Source organism: Athene noctua, chromosome 5, assembly GCF_965140245.1.
Source record: "Athene noctua chromosome 5, bAthNoc1.hap1.1, whole genome shotgun sequence".
Taxonomy (NCBI): domain Eukaryota; kingdom Metazoa; phylum Chordata; class Aves; order Strigiformes; family Strigidae; genus Athene; species Athene noctua.
The window spans coordinates 64,798,903-64,824,794 of NC_134041.1; the positions used below are offsets into that span (position 1 = coordinate 64,798,903).

General features: G+C 38.3%; 1 protein-coding gene across 2 annotated transcripts in view; it reads left to right on the forward strand.

Annotated features, from left to right (window-relative positions):
* Window positions 1-25,892, forward strand: part of DOCK1 (dedicator of cytokinesis 1) — a 314,808-nt gene that overhangs the window by 275,734 nt on the left and 13,182 nt on the right. For both annotated transcript variants that reach the window (XM_074907950.1, XM_074907951.1), the window contains exons 45-50: window positions 2,227-2,403; window positions 3,432-3,515; window positions 8,440-8,577; window positions 12,108-12,253; window positions 16,720-16,918; window positions 22,335-22,488. In XM_074907950.1, the coding sequence (XP_074764051.1) occupies window positions 2,227-2,403; window positions 3,432-3,515; window positions 8,440-8,577; window positions 12,108-12,253; window positions 16,720-16,918; window positions 22,335-22,488 (898 nt within the window). The remainder of the gene's footprint in view (window positions 1-2,226; window positions 2,404-3,431; window positions 3,516-8,439; window positions 8,578-12,107; window positions 12,254-16,719; window positions 16,919-22,334; window positions 22,489-25,892) is intronic.

Genomic DNA, 25,892 nt, shown 5'->3' on the forward strand with positions numbered 1-25,892 from the left:
CAAGGTTCACATCCCTGCGATGCTAAATTTTGATTATGGATACAGCTATTATTGACGTTTTACTAAACACGATGAATTAAAGGAGCTTTGCACATTTCGTATTTTATCGATGGAACTAGAATATCTTTAAAGGAAGAGGTGAAATCATATGGAATCAGTGCTGAGAGAGGACTGAGTAATCTAATAAATGTGGTGTGCTAGGTTACGTAACCCATAGGAACATGCATAATTTCCTTAAATCTATTTGCTTTTAAAGTTCCTTATGAGTGTTTTTACCTGAAGCTTTTCAATCTGTTCATTATCTGCAAGAAATTTGTGGTACACATTCATTATTCTGTATCTGATTTGTTTTAGCTGGATACAAGGAGTTGTAGGGGAAAAAATTGTTGAAGCCAGCCGGTGAATTGGAAACTTGATTTTGAATTGCACTTGGTTTTAAACAGTACAAATACTAATCTTTATTTTGGTTTGATATTTAATTTTTTAGTGTTGCAAATGTGTCAGGGGTATTTAATTTCTGTTTGCCCTGAATAGATTGTGTAGTGTCCAGAGTTAGGAAGCTACTTGAGACAAGGCTTATAATTTACAAGTATAGACATTTTTAATAAATAGCTTTCAGTAAGTTCCAAAGCACAGTTTATAGTAATAGGATGGGAACTACAGTTCTCCATCTGCTTTAAAAATTTAGAGGGAGAATTATAAGAGTAGTAAAAGAAAGAATGAGAAAGAAAGCCATGATTGCCGATACAGAAAAGTCAAAAAAGATGTCTGTCAGCTCAATGAGTGCTAATTTCTGTAGATATTCCAGAGCTTTAAAAGCAATGGTTCATCAACAAATTATTGCAAGCCCATTAATACAAATGACAGAATCCTAAATTTAGCGGATGATGTTTGCAGCGGTTCTGGCTGAATCAGATGCTGAATGCGCTCTTACTTTCCCAGCCCAAATTCCACCCGTAGCACGTTCAGCTCTGAACGTGGTCGTCGTCTGTCTGTCTGTCTGAGCCTGCTCTGCTCCACAGCCACAGCACAAACATCGGGCTCGTTACCTGCCTTCCAGAATAATTCACCAGGCCTACTTTTTAAAATGCTAATTAAAACATCCTTGATGTAATCAGATGGCAGGTGTAAGAGTAACAACTAAAGAGATTTGATTATAAGTGGTTCTCAGAAACATGGTAAGCAACTGATAGCCAGGTAGAAGTGCTTCTTTGTTTATGTAGCATTTATGTAAATTAGGGTGTAATCAAATATACACTTACATTTTCCTCACAGGCCTCAATTAACCTTCCTTTTTTTATTCCTACCACATCATTTATTTAATGTAAGTAGGCTATGTCTTCCAGTGAGGACTGTCTACACTCTGGGTTGCTGCAAGTTAGTAATTCTTAGCCCATTCACTAAATGTACATATTTTAGCAATATTTTAAATGTTTTAATACTGTTTTTTCGACATGAGCAACTGTCATTCCGAAAGACACAGTATCTGGTCATAAATAATAGTTGGAAATCAGTCGGTTAAAATAAAGCAAGTTTTACACAGTATAAGAGCTAATTCACCCCATGAAGACATCTGAGGAGCTCTCTCCATTGGAGTGCAGGCTGTGTGAGAAAGAAAATTTCTTCCTTCAGTTCCTTCAGATGAAGAGAATGTGCCCTCATGGGAAAAAGCACAGCAGATACCTCAGAAGTCATGTCTTCAACGTATTAAACTTGATGTCCTTGGAAATACAGAAAAGTAATTGCTGAAAAAAATATCTTCTTGATTTTTGAGCTGCTTAGGATTACATTTTCCATCAGAAAATCCATGTTGTTAGCATTTCTTTCTTAATATTACGTTTAGTTGGATCTTCTTTGTACTGCTAAAACTCCCTCACTCGTAATCTCCAATGTTCTCCTTAATCCTCCAAAAAACCTCACGTGATTCCTGTCAGAGCCTTTCTGGATGTTGTGCTGTTGTGCTGGGATGTAATCCGTCCTAGAGCAGCAAAATGCATTTTAACTGTCTCTACTGATATTGATTATCCTTTCAGTTACCACAATATACAGATACCAAATATTGAAATGCCTGAAACCACCCTTTCTGTTAATTAATGGTTGAAATACCTTCTGTTCCAAAATGCCTAAAATGTTTCTAATCGTGGTAGTTTGGTGGACAGCCTGTTCTGTGTCAGGTTAAAAACTCTCCCCCTTGATTAAAAAAAACTCCTTTTGTTTTTATTTTAGGTTGAAATCAGTCCACTGGAAAACGCAATAGAAACCATGCAGCTAACAAACGATAAGATCAATAATATGGTTCAACAGCATTTAAATGATCCAAATCTACCCATTAACCCTCTCTCGATGCTACTTAATGGCATTGTGGATCCTGCAGTCATGGGAGGGTTCACAAACTATGAGAAGGTAACAATAATCTGTCCTGGAGCGCTTCTCCTCTTTGAGCCTGGGCTCTCCTGGAGTGCTACTGGGCACGTTTTGGGGGGAGTTGTATATAAACGCTACATGAGTTTTCCCTTAAATGTGCTTTTTAGGACACAGCATAAAATTTACCATTTTTAATGTCTTTCTGATATTTTTGGATAAATTTTTGCCTTTCTGCATTTGAAGAAAGAGTCGGTATGTTTAGTACCAAGAGTACTTACGCAGGGACATGGTGGCTAGTTGCTTACTCGAGTGAGATGCTGAGACTGATGACAGGAGGAACTGTGTGCTCTTGTGTGCTTGGACGTCAGAGCTGAAGTTTCTGGGTGAACTTCAGTGACCAAAGTAACCGACTGCAATTCTCTCCTTTGCTCTCAAATGCACGAGCTTTTAAAGGACTAATCAAATGTTGCAGACTTCCGAGATACCCGTGTGTTGCAAAAATGTCTAAATATTCTTCACTGCATGTTTACAACGTTAGCTTTTAAAGTTATATGGGATAAGATAATAACATTGGGAAACTATAAACACTGTGTCTATTGCATATATTGTGAATATTAATCATATTAAGCTAGCATACACAAACATCTAATTCATAATATAAATGGAGGAGGCACATGCTGACAGACATGTTGCTGCATCCATCCATTTATGTCCTGCTGTAACTCTCACCCATTTCATCAGCTAAAACTTCTTATACCCTGGGAACTGCTAGAGAGGCATTTCAGAGCTGTGCCAAGTCCTGTGCAGGGTTGCCCATGAGGTTTGGTCTTGATCACCATGTGCTCATCTGCCTGCTTTACCGACTGAAAAAGATAAATGCCTTAACCTTAAAACATCGCTAAATTCTGTATCTCTTTTCTAGATTTTCACTTTGCGTTTGTAGCTATTACTGCTAATTTGCAGAACTCTTGGTTTGATTCATTTACCTTTCCTGTAGGTAATTCTTCCATGGTAGTAGACATTGATTCATTTTCTGAAATAACTGCTCATTTCTCTCTCTTTACTAGGCTTTTTTTACTGAAAAATATATGCACGAACATCCAGAAGACCATGACAAGATTGAAAAACTGAAGGATCTGATTGCTTGGCAGGTAAAAAAATTTAAATCAGGTTGGTCAGTGCCAACTGCTGTACAAAGACAGTTTAGTGTCACTTTTGAGAAAATTCAGACATTAAACCCGTACAGACTACTTTGCCATTTAAAACTGTCTTGGAACATGAGCTGAAGTTCATCTTTTCTAATCTGACGTCGTTTGTCATTTGATAAACCATTGTCGTAACCATAACGCAGTGAAAATATCCCATCTATATGAAATGAGAAAATATTTTCTAATAATGGTGGTTAGTATTATTGGCAATTTAGGTTTGTGTTTTAATTTTCTAAGGCTGATTTCAGAAATTGTTTTCAGACAGTAAGATGAAATGCCTAACCCTGAATCCAGCCTCCTGCTTGTATGCACGGGGATGGTATTTCTTCATATATTCACTTTTTTCCTTCAAACAACATCTTTTCCATTTATTAAACTTCCTATGTGTACTTACAGTACCTTTTAGCACAGAATATTAAATGTAAAAATTAACTCGCATGCAAAATATTTGGTAAATTTATCTAGATGCTGTGAAACCTTTGCTTCATTTGCTATATAGCTGAACATGTACAAAAACATTAAGGATTCATAAAGCATGTGAAATTACCTGGTATTTTTATCACAACATGTTAGAGCAGAAATCATTTAAATGTAAGGTCACACAGTTGATATTTCCTGAAACAGGAATGGAACCCAGCCCTGTGCCTGAGACAGAGCAAGAACCCTCTTGCATGAAGAACTGCATGTACATATACCAAAGGATATTTTTCAGGACAAACAAGAAATAATTCCAGTTTTGTTCCATAGTCATATACTGGACATTTTCCAGTGGTCTCAAGATAATTTTGTAATAACTAAATAAACCACCAGTATGATTGTTAGTGGTTTTGCCACAGAAGAATAAAGGGCATCATTATCTTTTTATATTCAGTTTTGCCTTTATTATAAAGGGAATAATTTACATTTCTATAGATTTCAATCTTAGAGGTAGTAGAACCAAAGATAAGGAATTTAATATTAAAAACAAAAAAAAAACAAAAAAAAAACAAAAAAAAAACAAAAAAACAAAAAAAAAACACCAAACCTCTGAAGACCATAAAACTATCCCTGAATAAAAACTCTTTCGGTGTTCCAAAAAAATTATTTATTTATTTATTTATTTATTTATTTATTTATTTATTGTCTGGTGAGCTCTTACAGAAGATTACATATTAGGAGCTTTAGGTTTTATAGAGGAAAATAATTTGATCCCAGAAGACTAACCGGATGTCAGCTCTCTGTCTTTGCCTCTGACAGCGATACTTCAAGTGAATCACAAACATACTTTTTCTCACCAAAGATTCACTTTGGTGACATTTGTGTATTAAAATAATACTGCTATTTGAAAATATGTGTGGCAGCTAATCACACTCTATTTTAATTATTTGGTGGGTTTAGATACCTAATTTCCCATCGGTCTTGTACTTCCAAAACAATAGGAACCAGAAAAGTAGAGATAAGGATTCAAAGAAGTATTTCTCTATCTGCAGGTGCTTTTCACTAAAAGGTCCAGCCGTTTCACGGTGGAAATCAGGGATTTTAAATTACCTTAGATGTTCCATACACATTTAACGTATCCTAAGACTTAAACCTCCACTCAAATTATTTCCATTTTCAGAACAGAGGCAGCGTCAGTGGATGGGAGCGGGGCAGGGAGCCGACTGCCGAGTCCTGGTGTCAGGCGAGGGAGTTGTTATGGAAACTTTCCAAAGTGAGGCAGTGGTCTGAATTCATCACGGGCTTGACAGTGATTGAAAGCAAAAATGAGTTTTCATTTTTCAATAATGTGGGGCTTGGAGTTTCGTAATCACACGGAGATTTTCTTTATGCAGTATAAATCAATCTGGATATGTGAAATAGTAGCCTGACAATCATATTAACAGCTGACTAGTTAAATTTAATTTTATTTCTATCCCCTTACCTTAACTTTTTCTCCATTGTGCTATGGAATTCATGCTCTTCAGGATATTATCCTTTTAAAATTCCTGTGAGCTTTAAGTATGCCTTTTTTCTGTCTATGAATTTCACATCAATATTATTAATAAAACACTGTCCATCTTGGTGCTTTTCAAACTTAGAAAAAAAAATGTTTCCACGCAACTACATGATTTCAAGCTAAACTTTTATTTTAACATGAAGATAATGAAATGATTGATTGAAATGATGGTAATGAAATGAATGATTGATGACATTAGTCACTCTGCATTTAGCTAATATATTTACAGCATACCAAAACTAGTATGTCACATAAAAATCTTGTGCTACTTCTACATAGCTGAAAGAACTGTATCATACAGGACTAAGTTTTTACGATCACATTTTATGATGCCATTATTATGAAATATTTTCTTTTCAGTTTTAAGATTTTATATTCATTTTAATGATTCATGTGTGTGTGGCTTTTTTATTCTTTTCAGCCAAGCAGATCAAGATCTTTAAAAAAAGAGAAAAATAATCAGGGAAGAATTTTAAGTTGGCAGTGGAACTTTATATAATGTGAAAATCAACCAAAATTAGAGTTATGGAGTAAGTGCTATCCTGAGCTGGTTTCCTTTCTCATTCAGCTCACTTGTTTCTAGCTCAGCTACTTACGTTACCTTTACTTTTTCATTCACCTCTCCAAAGGTGAGGGTGCCCTGTGGGGTCTTTTGAAATAGAGCCATAAGCAAACTCACCATTCCACAGCCAAAGGAATTGGCAATATTGTTGAATGTGGCAAAATTCTGCCTCCTTATCCAACAAAAATTCATATAGGTTTAAAATTCAGTGTCACTCGACACCAGATTTCCCTGTGTCGATGTCTGGAAAGGAGATACAGGAGAAAATTTGAAGTTGGTAGAAGGTGGTGAAGTGGAAACGGTCAAACAGTCCGAAGGTCCTTTCCTTCTGTACTTAATAAATGTTTAAAGGATTAAGTGGTCTTGGACCAGGACACCAAATATCCTGAGTCAGAAATCTCACAGAATTTCTGTAGCAAAGCCATGGGAAGTTTATTAAATTCAGCCTCTGAATTAATAACAAGCCTTTTCTTCTGTGGTTTCTGGTCTTCTTTCATTCCCTTATAGTCAGTGTCTCCTCTTGCCTGTTGCTCGATCTCTTGACCCACAGTTCCTGCACCAGGAGGCCACCAGCCTTTAGGTGCTCATGTTCTCCCAGCCCAGCCCACACTCACTCCAGCAGACCTGGCCATCAACTTTCCTATTATTGTGCTTCTCCTCGTGCCCGAAGATCTCCACGGCTGGTTGTATATACCTGGTGTATACCAACAGTGAAACCCTCCCTAGCACCTTCCATTTGGGGCAAGAAGGAAGCATCTACATTTCTTTCTTCCTGACTGGGACATTTCCCTATGAAAAATGTCATTCAATTCGTAATAAATTTCTAGGTTGGAGATGGCTGATCCCTAGGACAGGCTCATTAGTGCATTTTCTTCTTGTAAAAATTATCTCAGAGCTGAAGCTTCAGACCCCGCATGTACCTCATCTTGGTAATTTGAGTTTTTGGAAAAAATCCATTTAAAAAGTCAGCAGGTTCTTTTAAAAAAATAGGCCAAATGACCACTTATCCCTGCAAAATAGAGGGTCACAGCGTGGCTTGATAATTACAAAAATTTGGAAATTCATTTCCTTACTCAGAGCAGGGAAGTTTTCTGATTTTAATGCTTAATTTTTGTAGAGTACAAATCCATATGGCTACAAAAAGAAGTGGCTCCAGTAAAAAAAATGTGTCGTTATTCTTACTTCTCTTTGTAGCCTTTTAGGAGAAGAAACTACGTCCATTTAAATAGTGCCGAATCACAGAGAGTCATCTTGATAAGATTTCTTGAGTTTGTTCATCTGTAATTCATCTGTGTATTTATTATTCTCCTTACTAATAACGCTACTCCTTCTGATTGCTGCTCGGTCTTATTAGAAAGATCTGTTTTTAATCAGTATTATGATTTAATTATGAATTATTAAGAAGAAGCCTCTTAGCTTGATTGCTGCAGAGAATATCTAAGTTAGAATCAGAGCACTGTGTGGGCTGAAACGGACCTGGAAGAGGAAATATTTTTCCTAAGCTGGAGGTAGAAAACTCTAATGGTATGTCTGGATAGCTGTGGGAATGAAAATGTCTCTCTGAAAACATTTTAAAAGGTCAGCTACACCTCCACACTATGAACTAATTATATAATCCTGTGTTGGCATGGATATTTTGTGATAGAAGCCTTGAAGAGAAGTGATTATTTTCGGTTATAAAAGATAATTAATTTAATTTTTTTTCTCTCCTGTTTTCTTCCCAAAGAATTTTTTTTTTTTATAAGGAGTAATGTATAGTCTATAAAACTATATGTTTTCTTAGTTAATACTGCTCTGCATATATACATGTCCAGGGATGTAGCTCATTTGCAGTTTTAGAAATAGCAGTTATTAAAGAAAACATACCGATATTTTTCTCCTTCAAGGTCTTATTCTCATGAAACCGAGAAAGAACCAATGTTAATTACCTGGTGTGAGAGTTGTCATTCATCAGTTTGCCATTTTAAACTACAGCGTGTAGGGGGGCCTGCGAACATAACATCAGAGGAGGATTTGTGCTATCTGATAAATTCAGCTGTGCCTCCAGCATGGGATTGCTGGGCAGAGCTATCGGTGCATTAATTTTAAAATACTTTGGTTAACAGAGAAAAAAAGGAAACCATGTGTAACAGATTTTCAGATCTTTTTTACTGTGTTGTGATCTATATACATTTGATGATGATAATAATAATTACTGTAATTGTTGTTATTAGTGGTGGTAGTAATCCATGAGATCTCTCACTCCTCTTGCAACATCTGTGGGAGTCTTGCCCTAACCCTTTGCTTAGGAAGGACTGGGCAGACCCAGGCAGCATAACTCTGCTTTCCAGATCCCGTTCCTGGCAGAGGGCATCCGGATTCACGGCGAGAAGGTGACAGAGGCGCTGCGGCCCTTCCACGAGCGGATGGAAGCTTGCTTCAAGCAGCTCAAAGACAAAGTGGAAAAACAGTACGGGGCCCGCGCTGTCGTAAGTTACCTGCTAGCTTTTTGTTTCCTAAATATGTGGAATTTCTCTAAATTACAGGCAACTGTGTATTTCTGTATTATAATTACCACAGATTCATAAAGCAATGCTGTTGCAGCATTGCCTGGTTGTTCTCAGTGATCATCAAATCATTAAATACTGTGCAGATGCTGTAAGAGATGATGCTACTATCGTTGTCTAGCACGGGAACAATTTCTGAATTACCTAGATCTGTTCCTTGAAGTCAAGATATTCTTCAATATCCCAGTTTTAAGCAATTGGGTTTAAAAAAAAAAAAAAAAAAAGTGCCACTATAGCATGGTTTTCTGAAGCTTAATGTCACCTTTCCGTAGATGTAATTCCTTTTGAGACATGAGGGCTGCATTGCCCTACAGTGGTATGCAGCCTCGCGTACTCTGGCACCACCCTAAATGTAGGCAGGCAATAAAGAGATAGCGGCTACTTAATGAGATTTACTGCTGGAGTTCTTGCTTTTGTCATTCCAACAAGCTATTTGCAGTTGCTGCTTCAACTTTCAGGCACAGCCAAGAATTTGGTGACATTTCCAGTGGGGTTTTGTTCTGCTTTTAATTTGAGCGTTACCCATTGGAGAAAAAGGCAAGAAGACAGGATAGAGCTTCATAATTGAGACTGTAATTGATAATCCACTCAAAAGCCACACGGATTGGGTGCTATTATATGAATCCGTTTTAAAAGTGATTTAAAAACCCGAGATGGAAGTGGATAGAGTTGCTCTAAGCCTGACTTTGTGGAGCTGATGTCCTAATAATATATTGAAGGCTGCCAGGGTGAGCTTTATCTCTGTCTGCTGGTAGTCTTGACAGCGGTGTTGTAAATGTGCTATAATTTTTAGCTTTATTTGTGAAACGACAGGCAGAACGTGAAACTTGCATATGCAGTACATCTCTTCTCACTGCTCCAGAAAACAGAGCGCATATATTTACTAGAAAAGATCCACATGCACAGCACGCACCCTGCTCTCTTGGGGAGGAGGATGGCACCCCAGGGGGCCGTGGTGGCAGTGGTCTGTCCTTGGCACGTTGGAAGTGCCAGGAAATTCTGGGGTCCCCCCCCTTTGCTGCAGAGGTTTTTAGCCAGACTTGGAATTATCAGATCTACTCCCTGTTGAGTTGACGTGTTCATTTTGCTTCAACATATGTAGTTAGATTTCAAGCTATAGCACTTCTCCAAGGTTTAGAGAAAATGTTACGTGTGGCCTGTAACAGCATATGATTTTTCTCCAAATGAGCAAACAGTGTGGCATCGTTTAGGATAATAGGCATTTTCCACAAATTGATGTCCAGAATATACTATACCAGAAACCATTTCCCACAGAAAGGACTGGTAGTAAAACCAAACCATCTAGAAAAGCAGTGATTTATTTTTAAGATTGTGCCAATCCACTTTCTGTCAGCAAAAGCCATCTGAAAAAAAAAAAAAAAAAAGAAAATCACCAGCAGACCATTAATTACTGGGCCATAGTTCAGGAAAGCCAACTTGCCAGCCTGGTCTTTGGGCTGCCGGCTCGTCTCCATCCCTGGCTTTCCCTGGAAGCAGAGAAGAAGCTTGCACTGTGATTTTATTAACTGGCTTTTAATAAGAAAGCCAGTTAGCAGGTCCCAGCAGGTGAAGGACATTTTATCAAATGCAGGTGTTTCCCTGCAAGTCAGTGGTGGCTTTCGAATGAAAACACCAAATTTTATGGTTGCCCTAGCTGGGGATGGGTCATCACTTTTGGAGGTGCTGCATCAATTTGTGTATGTATTGAGGCAGATATTACTTCGTGGGCTCAGATTTTGAAGGTCATCTCTGCATTCGTGAGGCTAAAAGCATCTTCAGTTTTGCTTTTCACCTTGTAGTGGAAAACTCAGTGTCTAAAGCACAATTGCACTTCTTCACTTCCCATCCTTAAACTCTCCAAGGCAAGAATATCAGATGGGGCCTCCGTCACAATCTAGTCCTAAAGAAATTAAGAAATAAAAGATTGAGAAATGGAAAAAAAAAAACCCACAAATTATAGCAATTAGAAGTTCTCCAGTTTTATTTCTGCCCCTCAATGAGCAGCACTCACTAAACTGATTGTAAAAAAAAAAAAAATGAAACAAGCAAGATACACCCAAACAGCCTTCAACCAGCGCCCTCTTCATCCAGTTCTGATGATGGTCACTAGCGGGTGCATGTCACTGAGTTTATGGCTGTTATGCCAATCCCATCAGTATAAACAGGGTGTGAATTTGGTTCTATGTTATCTCTGGAAAATCCCACAGAGATTCATTTTGAAAAGTGGATGATGCGGCCTGTGGTGAGGGAGAGAGCTTTGGCTCTCTGCTCAGGGGGATGCAGAGCATCCTGCACTAAGGAGGGGTCAAGAAAGAAGATGCAGCAGACAGGGCAGCAAAAACGTGCCAAGTGATGTTCTCTGAGTGCCCAAAACCTTGGTGGAATAGTACATGCCAGTGAGTTATCCCGTTGTATTTTATGGCAGGCCTTCCTTCAGAGATTAATTTTCACTTTTGTCTTTTTTTTTTTTTTTTTTAATGGGATGGGAACACTGAGACCTTATGGGAAACGTGCCAGTCGTTATGGTATCCTAAGTGGTGTTCTGTTTGTAGTCCTTCAAATCCCATCTTGCTATTATATTTAGGCAGAAAAAAGTTCAAATAGTAATTTATTCCTAAGGAGAACAGGAATAATTGACATTAATGATACTTGCATGTCAGTCACTTCAATAATATACATTTACATCATTGGGGAGATGACTGGAAAGTCATATGCAGGTGGTGTTATCTTTCTAATTTCATTCTACCCACCAGTAAGAATTGTCAGGTTTGATGGAGTTTTATCGTTTCTGTCTTCCTTGTACAAGGCCAATTTACCAGTAGTTGACAGGGTGGAAAATATACCTGTAATTAAACAGCATGAGATTCTTATTTGTTGACTGAAAGAGTTCAATTATTTTATGCATACATCAGTTATTAATGACTAACAAAGCTTGTATAAATATTCAGAACTCTGAAATTGTCTGAAACAACAAAAAAAAATCCTTTCATATATTTTCTTTTTAACCTAGATGTCACTCTGTAAATTGGCTCTCTTGACATAAAGTTCTTCTTAGTGTTTTTTTTAAACAACTCCATTTCATTTAAATATACTGACAGGGCAGTCACTTCAATTGCACAGATGGATTAAAAGAAAAAAAAGGTTTTTGTAGAAAGCTCCTTTTTTAAAGCCCAGATGTAAAAAAGCATGTAAATACCATTAAAACAAATGAATTTCTGGAATATGTTTAAAATGATACCTGTATCTATGAGGACCTGAATGTTTCTTCCTTAGTCCTTTAAGTGGGTTTTCTTTAGGATTTGTCTCTTTGTTGTTAAACACAATGTATAATTAGATAGTAGAAAACTATACATGGAGTAAAAAGCCATTGAACCTTTCCACATTACGCTCGGTACCCAGACGTAAGCTATATTGTGATTTAAGAAGTAAGATTTTATATTTCTTTATTGCAGCTTTCGAGTCTGGATGACAGACGCGGCAGTCGGCCCCGCTCCATGGTGAGGTCCTTCACGATGCCGTCGTCCTCAAGACCCCTCTCCGTTGCATCGGTGTCTTCCATCTCTTCCGACAGCACGCCTTCCCGACCTGGCTCGGATGGGTGCGTAAGAAATAGCCACTGGGGGCTGATCTCTGTAAAGCCTGACCTGGCGTGCGCATCTGTAGGTTTTGAGGATTGTCACCACCCCGCTCCCGGTCCCGGTGCTATCGCGGTGTTACTCCTGATCCTCCTGACTCCTCCTGTGTGCGCCGGGAGCGTTTCTCTGATCTCATAAGGAGCTGTGGGATGATTTTTTTTTTTTAGTTGGCTCTTTTCCCAGTGTGTTTTCTTCTAGATCTGGTTCATCGTAATACCCCACAAATATTAATGTGACACAGCAGCATGAGTAACTAATGTGAGGTGGGGATGGTGCTTGTAAGTGACAGCCTGACATTGGCCAAAAATCCCAAACTATATAGACATTTATCTCAAGATATACTCCTTGTCTTTTTTTTTTTTTTTTTTTTTAAACCAAGTTAAATATAAAGCTCTTCTCGGTCCTCTTTTAAAACAAAGTTAAACAAAACCCCCTAAGCATTCAAACAAAAACTCCCAAGCAAACAGGAGATAGATTTTCCCCTTGTAAAGTATTGCGAGTGTAGCAGTTCAGAAGGGATTTTTTGCAGAATTGGTGGTGAGACGTGTGTTCAGCTGGTCCTGTTGGTAAAGAGGTGGAGCTTGGGAGAAGGAAAGGATTAGCTAACTGCTCAATCTTTTCTTCTCGCTTTTGCTGCCAGAGGAAAAGCTGCTTATGGCAAGATTGTACTTCAAGAATTATCAAGATATTTCACATGAGAACCAGGAATTCTATGGATAAGCCTTGCCTCACAGTTGCATCCCTCAAAAGAACAACATTATCTGTTTTCTTTCTGGGGTTTCCATGCAGCCTCAAACATTCCTTCTCCCTCTTCCCTACCCCCCAAGCATTCCCTTAATCCAAAAACTCAGTATTTGACCAAGGCAGCAGTTTTTTAAAAGCCTTCTGAAGGGCTGCAAACTTAAGAGATGTGCTAGAAACATTAGTGTCCCTTGTACACCTTCAGAGGGAGTTATTACCTGACTAGAGAGTAAAACCTTCAAGTAAAATTAAATACAGCACCTAAGGACCAACACAATACTTACCTTGATTACAAACAGTTTATTTACCCATTAGGAAGAACAGCAAACAGAGCACAGTTCAGCTCTCATTACGTTACCCTCTGTAACATATACATGGTGAGTCATGCTCATAAAAATGTAGGACAGCAGAGATGATAATGCATTTTGACTAATTCATCCATAAAAGTTGTCTTGCTGGAACTTAGGAATAACTACCATCCCAGGTTAGTGGGCAGCTTTATTTTATCTCAGAGGAAAAATACTGATAATTTCCCTGCCTGTCTCCAGCTATTTTTCCTTTTTCCTTCAAAACTGTTATATGTCTTTTTCTTCCTCCATTGGATGCCATTTTCTTAATTTTTTCATCTCCATCCCAGCTTCGTAGTGGCAGGTGTCACTTAGCAGTTTTGGAGGGTCTCATGACCCTCATGACTCTCCTGTATATTAAAAAAGCCTCACAAAGATCACGGTGTACTTCAAGCTCCAGCTCTGAGCTCAGGGCAATACAGCTGGAATGCATGTGGGGAAAATATAATTAACAGCTGTCATCCCTGAGAAGACCTGAAAAAAAACAAAAAATTAAAAAACCCCCACTCATTTGCTTGGTCAGTGGAGCAGGAGAAGAAAAATCATCAGTTGTAAATAACATAATGAAAGACCTCAAAAATTCAAGTTACCTTAAAATCATGGGAGTGGTTTGTCACTACTAACTTGGAAGAAGTTCACCCGTGTACCTACCATAGTTGATTGGGTTTTATGGTCAGTTGTCCTCCCCTGCTTTCCATTTCACCCCTCTTCATATGTTAATTCTGAGACTAGAGATGAAACTAAAAAACACAATGAAAAATGGAGCCGACAGACTTCCTTGCCCAGGTTACCCAATTTATTGTTTATGCTGTCTCTAGCTTCTCCTGCTTTGGAGCTTTTAAACAGTAAAAACTCAAAGCAGACGTTGACATAGTGTGTGGTTTACAGCTCCCAGTTCTATGTATAAATAAAAGCCTGACTTTAAAAAAGGATGTTGGGTTTACTCACTGCTTAAAATGGGACTTAGAAGTACAAATCCGAGTACTTACAAGCAGTGGTTGGAAGCAGGGAAGTCCCGGTGTGCCTGTGTGAGCTGCTGTCTGTTGAAAGTCCTCGTGTACTCCAAGTAGGAGCATGGCGTGCTAGCCCATTTTATCACCGATACGATGCGTACAAATAATTAATAGTGCTAATTATAGTAATGCCTGGAAGGGAAGCAATTAATCATTGTCTGAAGAATGGCAGTTCCTCTTGTAAACTTGCAGTCAGCTGTGAGGCGGCTGTTGCTGCCCTCCAGCCCAGCGGAGCCCAGCAAAAGCACCTAAAATTGCAATTCAGATGGCTAAATGGGGTGACTGGAGAGGTGTCGCCTGGTCTGGGCTTTGTCACTGATGTGCTTTGTAGCCCTGGGCAAGTCATTGCCCTCCCTTTTCCCTGTCTGTAAAATGGGATGAAAAAAGCTTGCGGGTTTATTTCCCAACCCGAGTGATTTTGGCTTTGCTTACGAGGGTAATGGCTTAGGGGCTGTCGCCCCAGGAACTGGTTTGAGCATCTTTCCATCAAATGAGCTAAATGAGGCTGAAAACTGAAGGGCATTTAGTGCTTCAAAGAGCAGAAAAAATAATAATAATTTTGGATATTGTTGCTGGATATTGCTGCTAATGGAGATGATTAGGATAACTTCACCGCGCGGTGTCCAAAGTAGGAATCCTCCAGTATTTCACAGCAAAGTCTGGGGCCCGTACCATCCCCATGGCGTGGTAAATACTTTTCCAATGTTAAAAAGTAAGCTGGTTTCTTTGGGTGTTTTTGGTTTGGTTTCAGTTCTGTAATGAAAAACATTATCTGTGATCGTTTCAGACATCTTAAAAATCTGTCCGTGTAATTTCGACTAGGCTATGATTTTAGTAGTTTGTTTAGTTTATAATATAAATTAGATTATAAATTACTTCGCCCAGCTAAGAATATTTTAGGTCATTTAGAGCAAACTATTACCTTTTATTTAAACTAGTCTTTAAAAACAGGTGAGAGAAGAGAGATTTCTTTAAATTACTGAGTGAAAAATAGCTAAAAAAAAGTTCCAGTATTAGAATAGTGTTTTCGCTACAAAATAAAAACGTTTTCCTTTCAAAGTTCATAGAACCCCTAAAGATTTTTTTTCATTTGTAGTCAGAAAAAAATAGTCATGGAGTGTAAAAATTGCAGAGCTGATGGTAGTAGTATATCAGCCTTGCCTGTATTCACACACTTGAAGTACTCCAGGTGGGAAAATACATCCACTTTTCGGAAACTAACCTTGCCCTTCGTTATTATCTGACCAGTTTTTCATTCTTGGGTTTATCCGTAATACCAGAACAACTAAATTCAACCCTCCTGCCCCCCCCTCACCAGGGCGGGCTGTAGGTGAGCAGAGGTGTGGGTATGTGTGGGCACACTCGGATGGAGATGTATGTCCTCCTGCAAAACCAAACATACAGACACGGGGTGTTACTGCAGACAGGAGTGGTGCTTGTGTCTGTGGATAAACCTCTGTACCTCGTGCTATTGTGCAATGTATAGGCGTTTCCTTGGCATTAAGGGTGATACTGTTTATTTTTCTGTGCAAAGGGACTGTAATTTTGATGAGTTATGAGGATTAGAAAGGGTTTTGTATTGCGCACATTCAACAGAAAGGACACGTGTAAAACAATTTCTCAACTGTTACTCCTTCTCTGGGGAGAGTAAATACATCCTCTTTCTCCACCAAAAAAAAAAAAAAAAACCAACACACAAAAAACCAACCAAAACCCCCCAACAAACAAACAAAAAAACCCCAACACACCAAAAAAAAAAAAAAAAAAGTCCACAAGGAATTTGAGTACTTGGCTAATTTTTAAAGAAATTCTGATGGGTACTTGGCTAATTTTTAAAGAAATCTTGAGAGGCGTTGGTAGATACACGAACTGCCTCCAAGGTGCGGGGGAGGTAGGGGTGACATTTCTTTAATTCATGGTACCACTACCTGCACTCGTATAGTGCTGGTTTCCACTGGAGTTTCCAGGCGTCTGCTGGCACGCCTGCCGTGGTGCCACAGCTTATAGAGTGGGAATGCTGAACGAGAAACTCATTTTTATGTAAACCACATACAGTGAAACTCAGGAGTTTGCATAGCTGCAAATCAGTACATTTACTACAGAGGAGGGAAATACGCAGTACTGGTTCTTCAGCAGTTCTGCAGTAAATTTTATTGTAAGACAATTACGATTGTTACGACTTTCTGCCTCCTCCTTTTCTCTCTATTGTGGCTTCCTGGATTAGCAAAGCATCGTAAAGTCAAGTGAGACTTTGGGAAATACGTAAATGAAAATTAGGTGTTTTGAAAATAGTAAATGATTGATCTAAACAACCACAATTTTCTTTAGGTTTGTGCTGGAGCCCCTCCTGCCAAAAAAAATGCATTCTAGGTCTCAAGATAAATTGGACAAGGATGACCTAGATAAAGATAAGAAGGAAAAGAAGAAGGAGAAAAGGAACAGCAAGCATCAAGAAATATTTGATAAAGAATTTAAATCTACTGATATTTCTCTGCAGCAGTCTGAAGCAGTGATCCTTTCAGAAACGGTAACTTTATTAGCAAGTAATGCTTTATCTAGTTCCAAGCAGTGTTCTTTCTCTTTTGAAATAAAAATGTTGATTTTTATGATTTAATTTTTAGACCAAAAGTAACTCTTAAGAAAACACGCTATGATGTTAATATGTGATAATGAATCAACAATACAGATTTTATTCATAGTGTTAAAAAAAAAAAAAGGTATCTCGTATGGAAATCTTACCAAAAGTTATGTATGACTATTTGATAAAAGGAACAGATGGTATATCCTAAGTGAAATAAATGCTGCCATTTTAGCAGCCTTTTGAATTTATGGTTCCCAATAGATCGTGATGGGTTTTTCTCATATTTCAGCTGACTACTGCAAACACTTTTTGGTGGAAATGTTACAAGGTCATTTCATGGATGGCAATTATGTATTCTTGAAAGGCTATTTTGAGCAGAAAATCGTAAGCAGTTCCACTGGTGGCTGTGTGTAAGAATATTAACTACAGGGCATATCTCTCTTAAGCCCTCTCTTCTTGGCGTATATTTGATTCACTGAAACTGTCCTAAAGGCTTAGGTAAGTTGAGAAGCTTTAGCTCTGAAATTGAAAGCAAGGCCATTTAATGCTGGAGCAGGGAGTGCATGAACTAACTGTGACCTCCAAATCTCTGCCTGGACACCTGTTTTGAGGCCAATAGTTTAAAAATTGCCCTCCAGAAATAAATGTAATGTTCTTTTCAAGATTTGCAGGAGTACTCGTTGAGTCAACTTTTAACTTCCGTTGGTGAACTCTTAAAACAATTTCTCCCTGACCTGTGATGACTCGATCCTTCAAGTCTTTCTGTTTGGTACTTAGAGCGGAATATTACTTAGATTTTCAGCCATAGTTCCTGTTTTCTAGATTTACTCCTCCTTTTCCATCCAGAGATGAGCTAATCTCTCAGATGTGTCTTCTTGACATCTTGAAAGATCAGAGCTCTATTGTCTGATGTGGCCATAGACCATTAGCTCAGCAAAAAACTCAGATAAAATCCCTTTTGTACATCTCTGGCTTTTCATCCAAACTCCTTTGGAGGCAAGGGAGTTTTTCCATTGACTTCAGTAAATTTTAGATCAGTCCTAGTCTGTATAAATGGAATGGAAATTCCTCCTGCCAAAGCCAGCCAGGTGAGCATTGTTAGTGTTTTCAGACAGAAAATACATTTTACATAGAGTTCCATATGTCTTATCTTTTTGATGCAATACTTTCAACTCTGGACATCGTAGCAGTCATGTTTTGACTAAGCCTGAACATTGCAATGGCAAGACTTGCACTTGTGTCTCCCAGATCCCTAGGTGGATTAGCAGAGCTTGTGGGAGAAGAGCATTAGCCACAGGAGAAGAAAATTGTATTTCAGGGCAGCTCAGTCAGTTGGACTTGCACGGATCCATGAGACCAGATGGGAGGCGTCCAAGGGTGCTGGAGAGCTGGTTGATGTCTCTACAAGATGACTGTCGTCTCTGAGAGGTCTTGGATATTGGAGAAGATTGCTTATGACTGGGAAAATGCAAATGCTGGCTGGAAAGGAGGACATGATAACCCTTCAAGGCGTATTTCCATTTGTCGTCTGAGGAGTGAAAATGAGCAAAGCCCAACATGGTTTGACTCAAGTGTTCCACTCTTCCCAGTCAAGAGCTTTCAGTGCATGACTGGTATGACTAATATTCCCCTGGTTATAGAGAGGGAGGGTAATTAAATGTCAGAATTAGTTACTTGCAGCTACTTTGAGCTTCTTGAAATCCACAGATCAATATGAAAAGGAGTTTACTGGTGAGAGAAAAACTCTCCCTTTTCAGTCTCTGCAAACCACTTGATGAGCTCCAAAATGACCAAGGTAATTCTTAATGCTTGGTGTTAGCGTGGCTCGTTTACTCTTGTAGGTGAAATAGAGGAAACGCTCTTTTGAGATGAGTTTACAAGAGGGGTTGTACAATTCCCACTCCTGCCTTCAGGAATTTTGTACAGATAATGTCAAGCAGTTTAAAGATAAAATTTGTCTTGTCTTAGAATTTTTGCACTCTGGAGACATATGTCCCCCGTGAATGATATAAAAGGAAAATTGTTATCTTTTGTGGGTAAGAATTCAGCTTTTACATTCTTCTACTTCTGTGGACTGCACTGTGTGCAGGTTCCCTTTTTAAGCTGAAATTACTGCCAAAGCACTGTTAGTGCTGTGTTTTATGAAGAAAAGGGCATTTTGATTTACCGTGCTAGGAGCTTTGAAGCAGAAAGTTTACAGGCTTAAAAAAAAGATGGTGATGAATTGGACAGGGGGGACATGAAGGAATTTTTTTTTTTTTTTTTTTTTTTTCCAAAAAAGTTGGAATCCAGATTTGAATAGAAAGGGAAATTGAAATAAAGCTTTAAAGAGCTTTTAAAGTGAGATTTTAGTAATAAACTATTATTAGTTTTGTATTATAGCTACTGGATTCTTTCTGCTGAGAATTTTAGAACTGCTTGTACCGTCGCTACTTCAATGACAAGATTTCAGTTCTTGGCCGGATTTTCTAATGGATTCTTAGTTCTGACTTCTAAAATATTTGGAGGTTTTACAGCAGAAGACATGCTTTTGTTTGGCACGACAACAGTTTGTAAGTACCTTCAAGAAAACGAATGAAAGAATAACAGGCAGCTTGGATTTGTCAAGACCAGATTGGCCAAGGCTTGCTTTGTTCCTGCGGTAGAGGAGGTGGCTCTGTGGGTAGGAATGATGTGGCAGACCCCCGACGTGCTGACTGCAGCGTGGCTTTTGGCACATCTCACACGATGGCCACGTCGTGAGCAAGACTGGGTGATGAAGTCTGGTCTAACGTGATGCTGCGGGATACACAGCAGCCTGGAAAAACTGCACTCAAGCTCGTCACGGGTGAGACGGAGTAAATGAGAACCCGTGAGGGATTTGGATGATGGGATATGTCAAAATAATCTACGTTCAGAAGCACAGTGTGTGGTCAGCCTCGTAATTGCTGGCACTGTCTCGTGTCTGTTTATTAATAGAAGGGTTTGGTGTGTCACTTCTCTTTCATCCAGGTGTCATCACAGTTTACAACCAGCCAGTGCCAGTTGTAGCTGGCAAAGAGCAGGCTTGTGTTTGACAGGTCAAAAGTCCAATTTCAGACATTTATCCCCCTACACACAATTACCTGTTTTCTGATAACAGTCATATTCTAAATCATTCTTCACCCACCACTAATAGGTGGTTATCAGTGGTTTGCTTTCAGGAGGGAAGGATGCATCAATAACCTTATGTATGAATCTGTTCTGGATCCTCTGTTATTCACTACTAATCGGTTTGCGCAACGTAATTGCAAGCACGATACCAAATTTACAGAGAATATTTTAAGTGGGAGGTGCAGCAGGCATGTCAGAGAGCAGTCATTTCCATCTCTGCAGAGCTTCTGCTCCTCTTTCCAAACATGCTGTTATCTAACCAAATGGGTGTTTCCATCACTGTGATGGACTTTCTTATGTTGGAACTCCTTTTTTTTTTTTTTTTTCCAATCGAATTAATAGTCATGATCATCATGGAAGAACGTGGAAAGATTATGAAATTTCAGAATTATTGCACAGAGCTCTTACATTTTCTTTTAAACGAAGCATTCAGAGACCGTTTTGTCTAGTTGTATGGCTTAAATACTTTTTTCCAAATTTCACTGTACTCATAATGAATTTATTGACTGATCAAAACCCAAGCCCTGATTACAGAGATCTTGTACTACTGTGATCTTATCAGAAGATAAATTAAGCACTTTGGTACGTGAAGATGATCAATAACGTCTTTATAGTTTTCTAGAGATTTATATCTTCTTTTAAGTACAACATAAACTTCTTTAATGTAAATTCTCATTGCTAGTTCTTTGATTCCATGAGCTGATAGCAAACCTAACACTGAAGCCAGGTAGTTAACAGGCCGCTCGAAAGCTTGTGTTAGAAATCAGAATAACAGGCTGTACATTTTATTGATTTAGTGACATCTAACATCACTCACTATTGATCTTGCTTTCATTAGACTGAAAAAAATTAGCATTGGGTTCATTATGGATTAATGGTCTCCAAAGAGTTCATATTCCCTAGCAGAACCGTGATTTATGTGCAGCTTTAAGAAGAGGACCACGCTTGCCAATCACAGAAGTTGTTAAAATTATTTGAGATAAGTAGCTACAGACCAGATTAACTTGGGAACTTCATTCTAGTTGTTGGATTTTCTCTTGATTCTGGCATTGCAGCTCTCCTCTTCGATTAGTGTGTTTTCCTGAGTTGCTTTTTTATAATTACATGCCTCTGAGAAAGTGATTACTTTGCTTATCCATTCTACTAAAAACATGCTTCAAAAGATCCTGAAAGAAGAAACCTTTGGAGTCTTTTGGACTTGAACTTTAGTATCAGGCAGATTAATGAAAGATTACCCTGAGGTCTTGATGAACTTTCAAAAAAAGTTACTTACTTTATGGTCATCCATTTCTCGTAGAAGTCTCAGAGACACAAGATTTTATGCAAATCCTTTTAGGGTTTGTTTTCTGAAAATAAAAGGAAGCCCTCATACCTCGTTTTAGATTCCTCCTTCACAACATAGTTTCAAAAAAAAAAAAAAAAAAAAGACAAAATTCCTCGAGAAAACATGAATTGCTGCTGGCATTTTCTGTTTTGTCCTAATGCATCACCTTGGATGTAATTCCCCTCTTAACTTCAGACTGCTGCTCCATTTTCTGTGATCTCTTAGAAATAAAAAATCCCTTTCTTCACCATGATTATTAGAAATACAGGCACCGATGGGTGGGTAACAAACAGTGGAGCTCAGAATTATAACTCAGTAAAAGGAATCTCGTTAACAAAAGCATTAGTTGCCCGTCAGATTACAAGTATCGTTTCAGGGATTGATGGAAAATTGAAATGGACTATGAAGCAGCAGAAGCAAAACAGTAGGGATATTTCAGTGAATTAAATACAAGCACAAACATGCACCATCAAGAAAGTGTTTCTGGAAAGATGATGTGTTCCTCAGAAGCGAGTTTGACCATGCAAACAGTTAAAGAAATAAATTGTAAAAAGGAAGTAGAGCCACGTGCGAAGAAAGAGATGATTTTGAGTGCTGTATACTCTTGTGTAAGGATATAAACTTCCTTAGCTGTTATTAAGCAAGTGTTTGGGGAATTGGCTCATTGCTTCACAGAAAAATTTGCCAGGCTAGGGGAAGATGTGTGCATTAATTCTCATTGTGATTCCTGAGGAGAAGGGAACAACATATGGAGATGTGAAATACTGCATTAAATCAGAAGTATTGTATGTTATCATCACCCTATTACTGTTTAGGAGGTAGTGGGAAAAATGTAGCATCCCAAGGCACGCTGCTCAGTAACAAGATATATTCCTTTACTGTCTCGCTGGTTTTGTCCCCGTGCAGATCAGCCCACTAAGACCACAGAGACCAAAAAGCCAAGTCATAAATGTCATTTCAAGTGAAAGACGTTTCTCCGTCTCTCCGTCACCTCCCAGCTCCCAAGTGACACCACCCCCAATAACTCCACGGACAAAACTTTCTTTCAGCATACAGTCCAGTAAGTCTTTAACTAAATTTTGTTTTTCTAGCAAATTTTATGCAAAATAACTTCTAGTGGAGAAATACATTTCCTCAGCGTTACATTGCGCCTTGGTTTGAGTCCTTTGAGTCAGTCATTTTGCCGTCACCACAGAATTGCTTGCAGGAACAAGAACTTACCTCTTAACATCATGCTGCTTGCATTTGCCTGCAAAAATTATGTCAGCATTTTACAAAAGCAAGCGAAATTGTTGTATTGAAAAAATTTCTTTTCAAGTAATCATTAGCAATTACTTAGGTATAGAGTAACTGTAAAAAATCAGTGTTGTACTTGATTCTATACTGTATTTAGGAGCATAAAGGCTGAAAAAAATAATCTTTTAATGTAATTGTGCTTCAAAAGAACTTCTGTTTGCTACATAGTGAGTACAAGCCAGAGGGTGGGGGAAAAGTCAGTCTTTTTGATGTATCTTTTGTTTGGCATTGACATCTATCACTCAGTTTTTCTGTAAAATATCAAGTTTGCTTCATTCTTCAAGAAACTCTATTGCAAAACTGGGTGTAATACAACACCTATTTTTTCTACAGTGCTGCGTTCAAAAAACTGTGATTGAGAGTTCTCTGTTGGCAGCATGTGGCAAAAAAAAAAAAAAATCTTTTTGATACATGTACTCAAGTGCTAGTGTGATAGTCAAGAGTTAAATGTTAGTGAATAGAAGGTCAGTTTTAAGAAAAAAGTCTGTTTGATCAAGGTCACTGTATGTTATTGACCTTTTTTTGATATTCAAAACCTTTTCTCTTAAATAGTGTTTTATAAAGTTCCTGTTGCCAGTTGCAGACACATGTCCTGTGAGCAGGAATGTGTTTATTCTACAAATCTACAGCAACAGATTTGTCTTCTAAAAGGCATGTGGCTTTGTTGTAAGGATTTGAAATTGTTGGTTGCAAACATGTGGAAGAGGGGCAAGCAAGTGCAAATCAGTGCCACATTTCCTTTGCATAGTCAGACACCCAAAAAAAGTACTTTGATAACTGTGAACTCTCCCTTTTTTAGTTTTGATAGCTAAAAACTACCAGTGTGCTAAAAACTGGAAACACAGAGAAGTATATATACTCCTGCAAAAAATGCTCTTTGAACTGGATTATTTCTTCCTGCGTACATTTTATTAGAACTGACTTGATCTCTTATTTAAAAAGGGATCTGAAGCTATCATATATTTCTGGGAATGTTTATGTCTGCGTGCTGATGATTTATGAGTGTGATGTAAAATAGGTTCAGCTTGTTGCAAACTCCTTGAGACTTGTCCCATAATCGTTTGAGGAATTGTAGTGATAAAAAATTTGAGGATTTCCAAGGATAAAGAAGTTACTTCAGTGCACAAATTGGCTGAAAGCAGTTAACGGGTTGCTAAGCAATACTGCTTACTTCTTAGCTGGCAGTTTAGGAGAATGGAGTGTAAAATTTGGTCATTAGGTTAAGATGAAAAAAGAGTCATCTAACTGATGTCTTGCCAGCTCAGAAATACTCTCAGTGGCACATGTCCAGTAAGGAATAAATATTCAGGCCGTACTAGCCTGATGAAACACCTTGAATAATGACAGCAAACCAGAAATGATGCGTAATTAATTGTATAGTGACTGAGTTAGTGAGGTATAGTTCAGCTGAATTGAGCGGGAGAAAATTAATAGATCTGTAGCAAATAGATCTTCTTGAAGCATGACTGAAAATTACCGAAGTTTGTGTTCAATACCTGTTTCTGCAGTAGGGTAGATGACTCCTGGATTTCATTAAGCCGTGTGAGAGATTAGCTAGTGAGGGCAAATAATTTTTTTCATTATAGAATATTGTTTTTCTGCTAAATAGTTTGCTAGACTGAATGCAAATATGTTGTCAATGTTATGTTATGAACTGTTCATCGGGATGGAAATACTCTGTCCGCATTTATGGGGGTTCATTGGTGTCTTGCAAGAGGATGAGGTTGTGAAGGTGCCATGTGGAGCCTGCAGGAACACAGTGAGAGGCTCCAGAAAACGATTGCTTTAACAGGAGCTGGGGAACCTAGGGAGAGGGATGGAAGCAGAGCAGGACGCAGTTGCACGGACAGTTGGCGACCATCCAGGTTGCTCAGCGTATTGCAGATGTTAGAGTTGCCTCCTCGCCTTGTTTCCTCTGAGGCTCTAGTGAAAACCTGGCTCACCTGCCTTTCCGTGGGCCTTCCAAATGTCAGCCTTAAAGAAACTAAGAGTTTGTGTCATTCCTAACAAAATTTGCCTTACTGACTTCTCGGTAGCACCTATTAGTCTGCATGTAATGGCTTAGAGGAAGTTAGTAGATGCTGTAATATCATGTAAGGTACAAAGATGAAGTGTTCAGAGCAGTTAAATTCGCTTCATCTTTGGGTGGTCGTATGTTTTTATACTAATTTTCAGTTTCTGCCCAAGGAATATCTATAGTGAGACCTAAAACCATGGCTTCTTTACCGTAAATACTGAAAGGTTTCCCGTTCTGAAGCAAGATTCAAGATTTTGCTAAAGTTCTAGCTAAAGCTACAACTCTGAGGAAAATGCCATTTTCCAAACATAGGCCAGTATTATCTTAAACTACTAATGGAAAAAAACCAAACACAGATACATATATAGATAAATATAGAGATAAATAGATAGATACACGTGCAGTTGGGGATGAGACATGCAGGATGTTTGTCAAAGAACTGTTCTGTGAGGTTCATGGTTCACAGATGATCTTTAGATGTAGAGTGTGACTGCAAAATTCATACAAAAGGAACAGGGAACTTCATTTTCAGCATCAACATTAGTTACAAATGCATAATGTTGTTTTCCAGTTACATGTTTAATGACCTGAGCTTAGCAGAAGTAGATTCTGATGGAGATATTTAAAGGGAAGTGTTATGCATGTTTGAGAAATGGAGGAATAGCCTATATGTACAGAAAAGAATTAAAAAGAGGAGCAATGGAAAAAAAGCAATGAGAAATTTAGGTCCTGGAGGACAAACAACACTTTCCAGTCTGATGTAGAAGTCCAAGGATGGAAAATATTCTTCATCCTGGCGTAGTTGAAAGTTCAACCGAAAGGATAAAGAGTAAAATTACAGTTTTCAGTGACAAATCAATACAGCCACCTTACAGTTCAATTGTGTTAGTGAGAGGGCATTTTAGAGAAGAGTGAAAGGACGGGTTTTGTAAGATAGGAACCTTGCAATAAAAATATCTGCATAAACAAGTCCTACACTTGTTTCACAAATAACCCCTGTAAAATAAAAGTAACCTTTTTTTCATTTCTTAAATGAAAACACTTCCCTAATTTATCAAAAATAAATTAAGTTTCTTATCTCGTAGAGCTCACAGTGGGTTTTGCCTGTGTTAAAATGACTGAATTACCCTGAAATACACCGTGGGTGGATT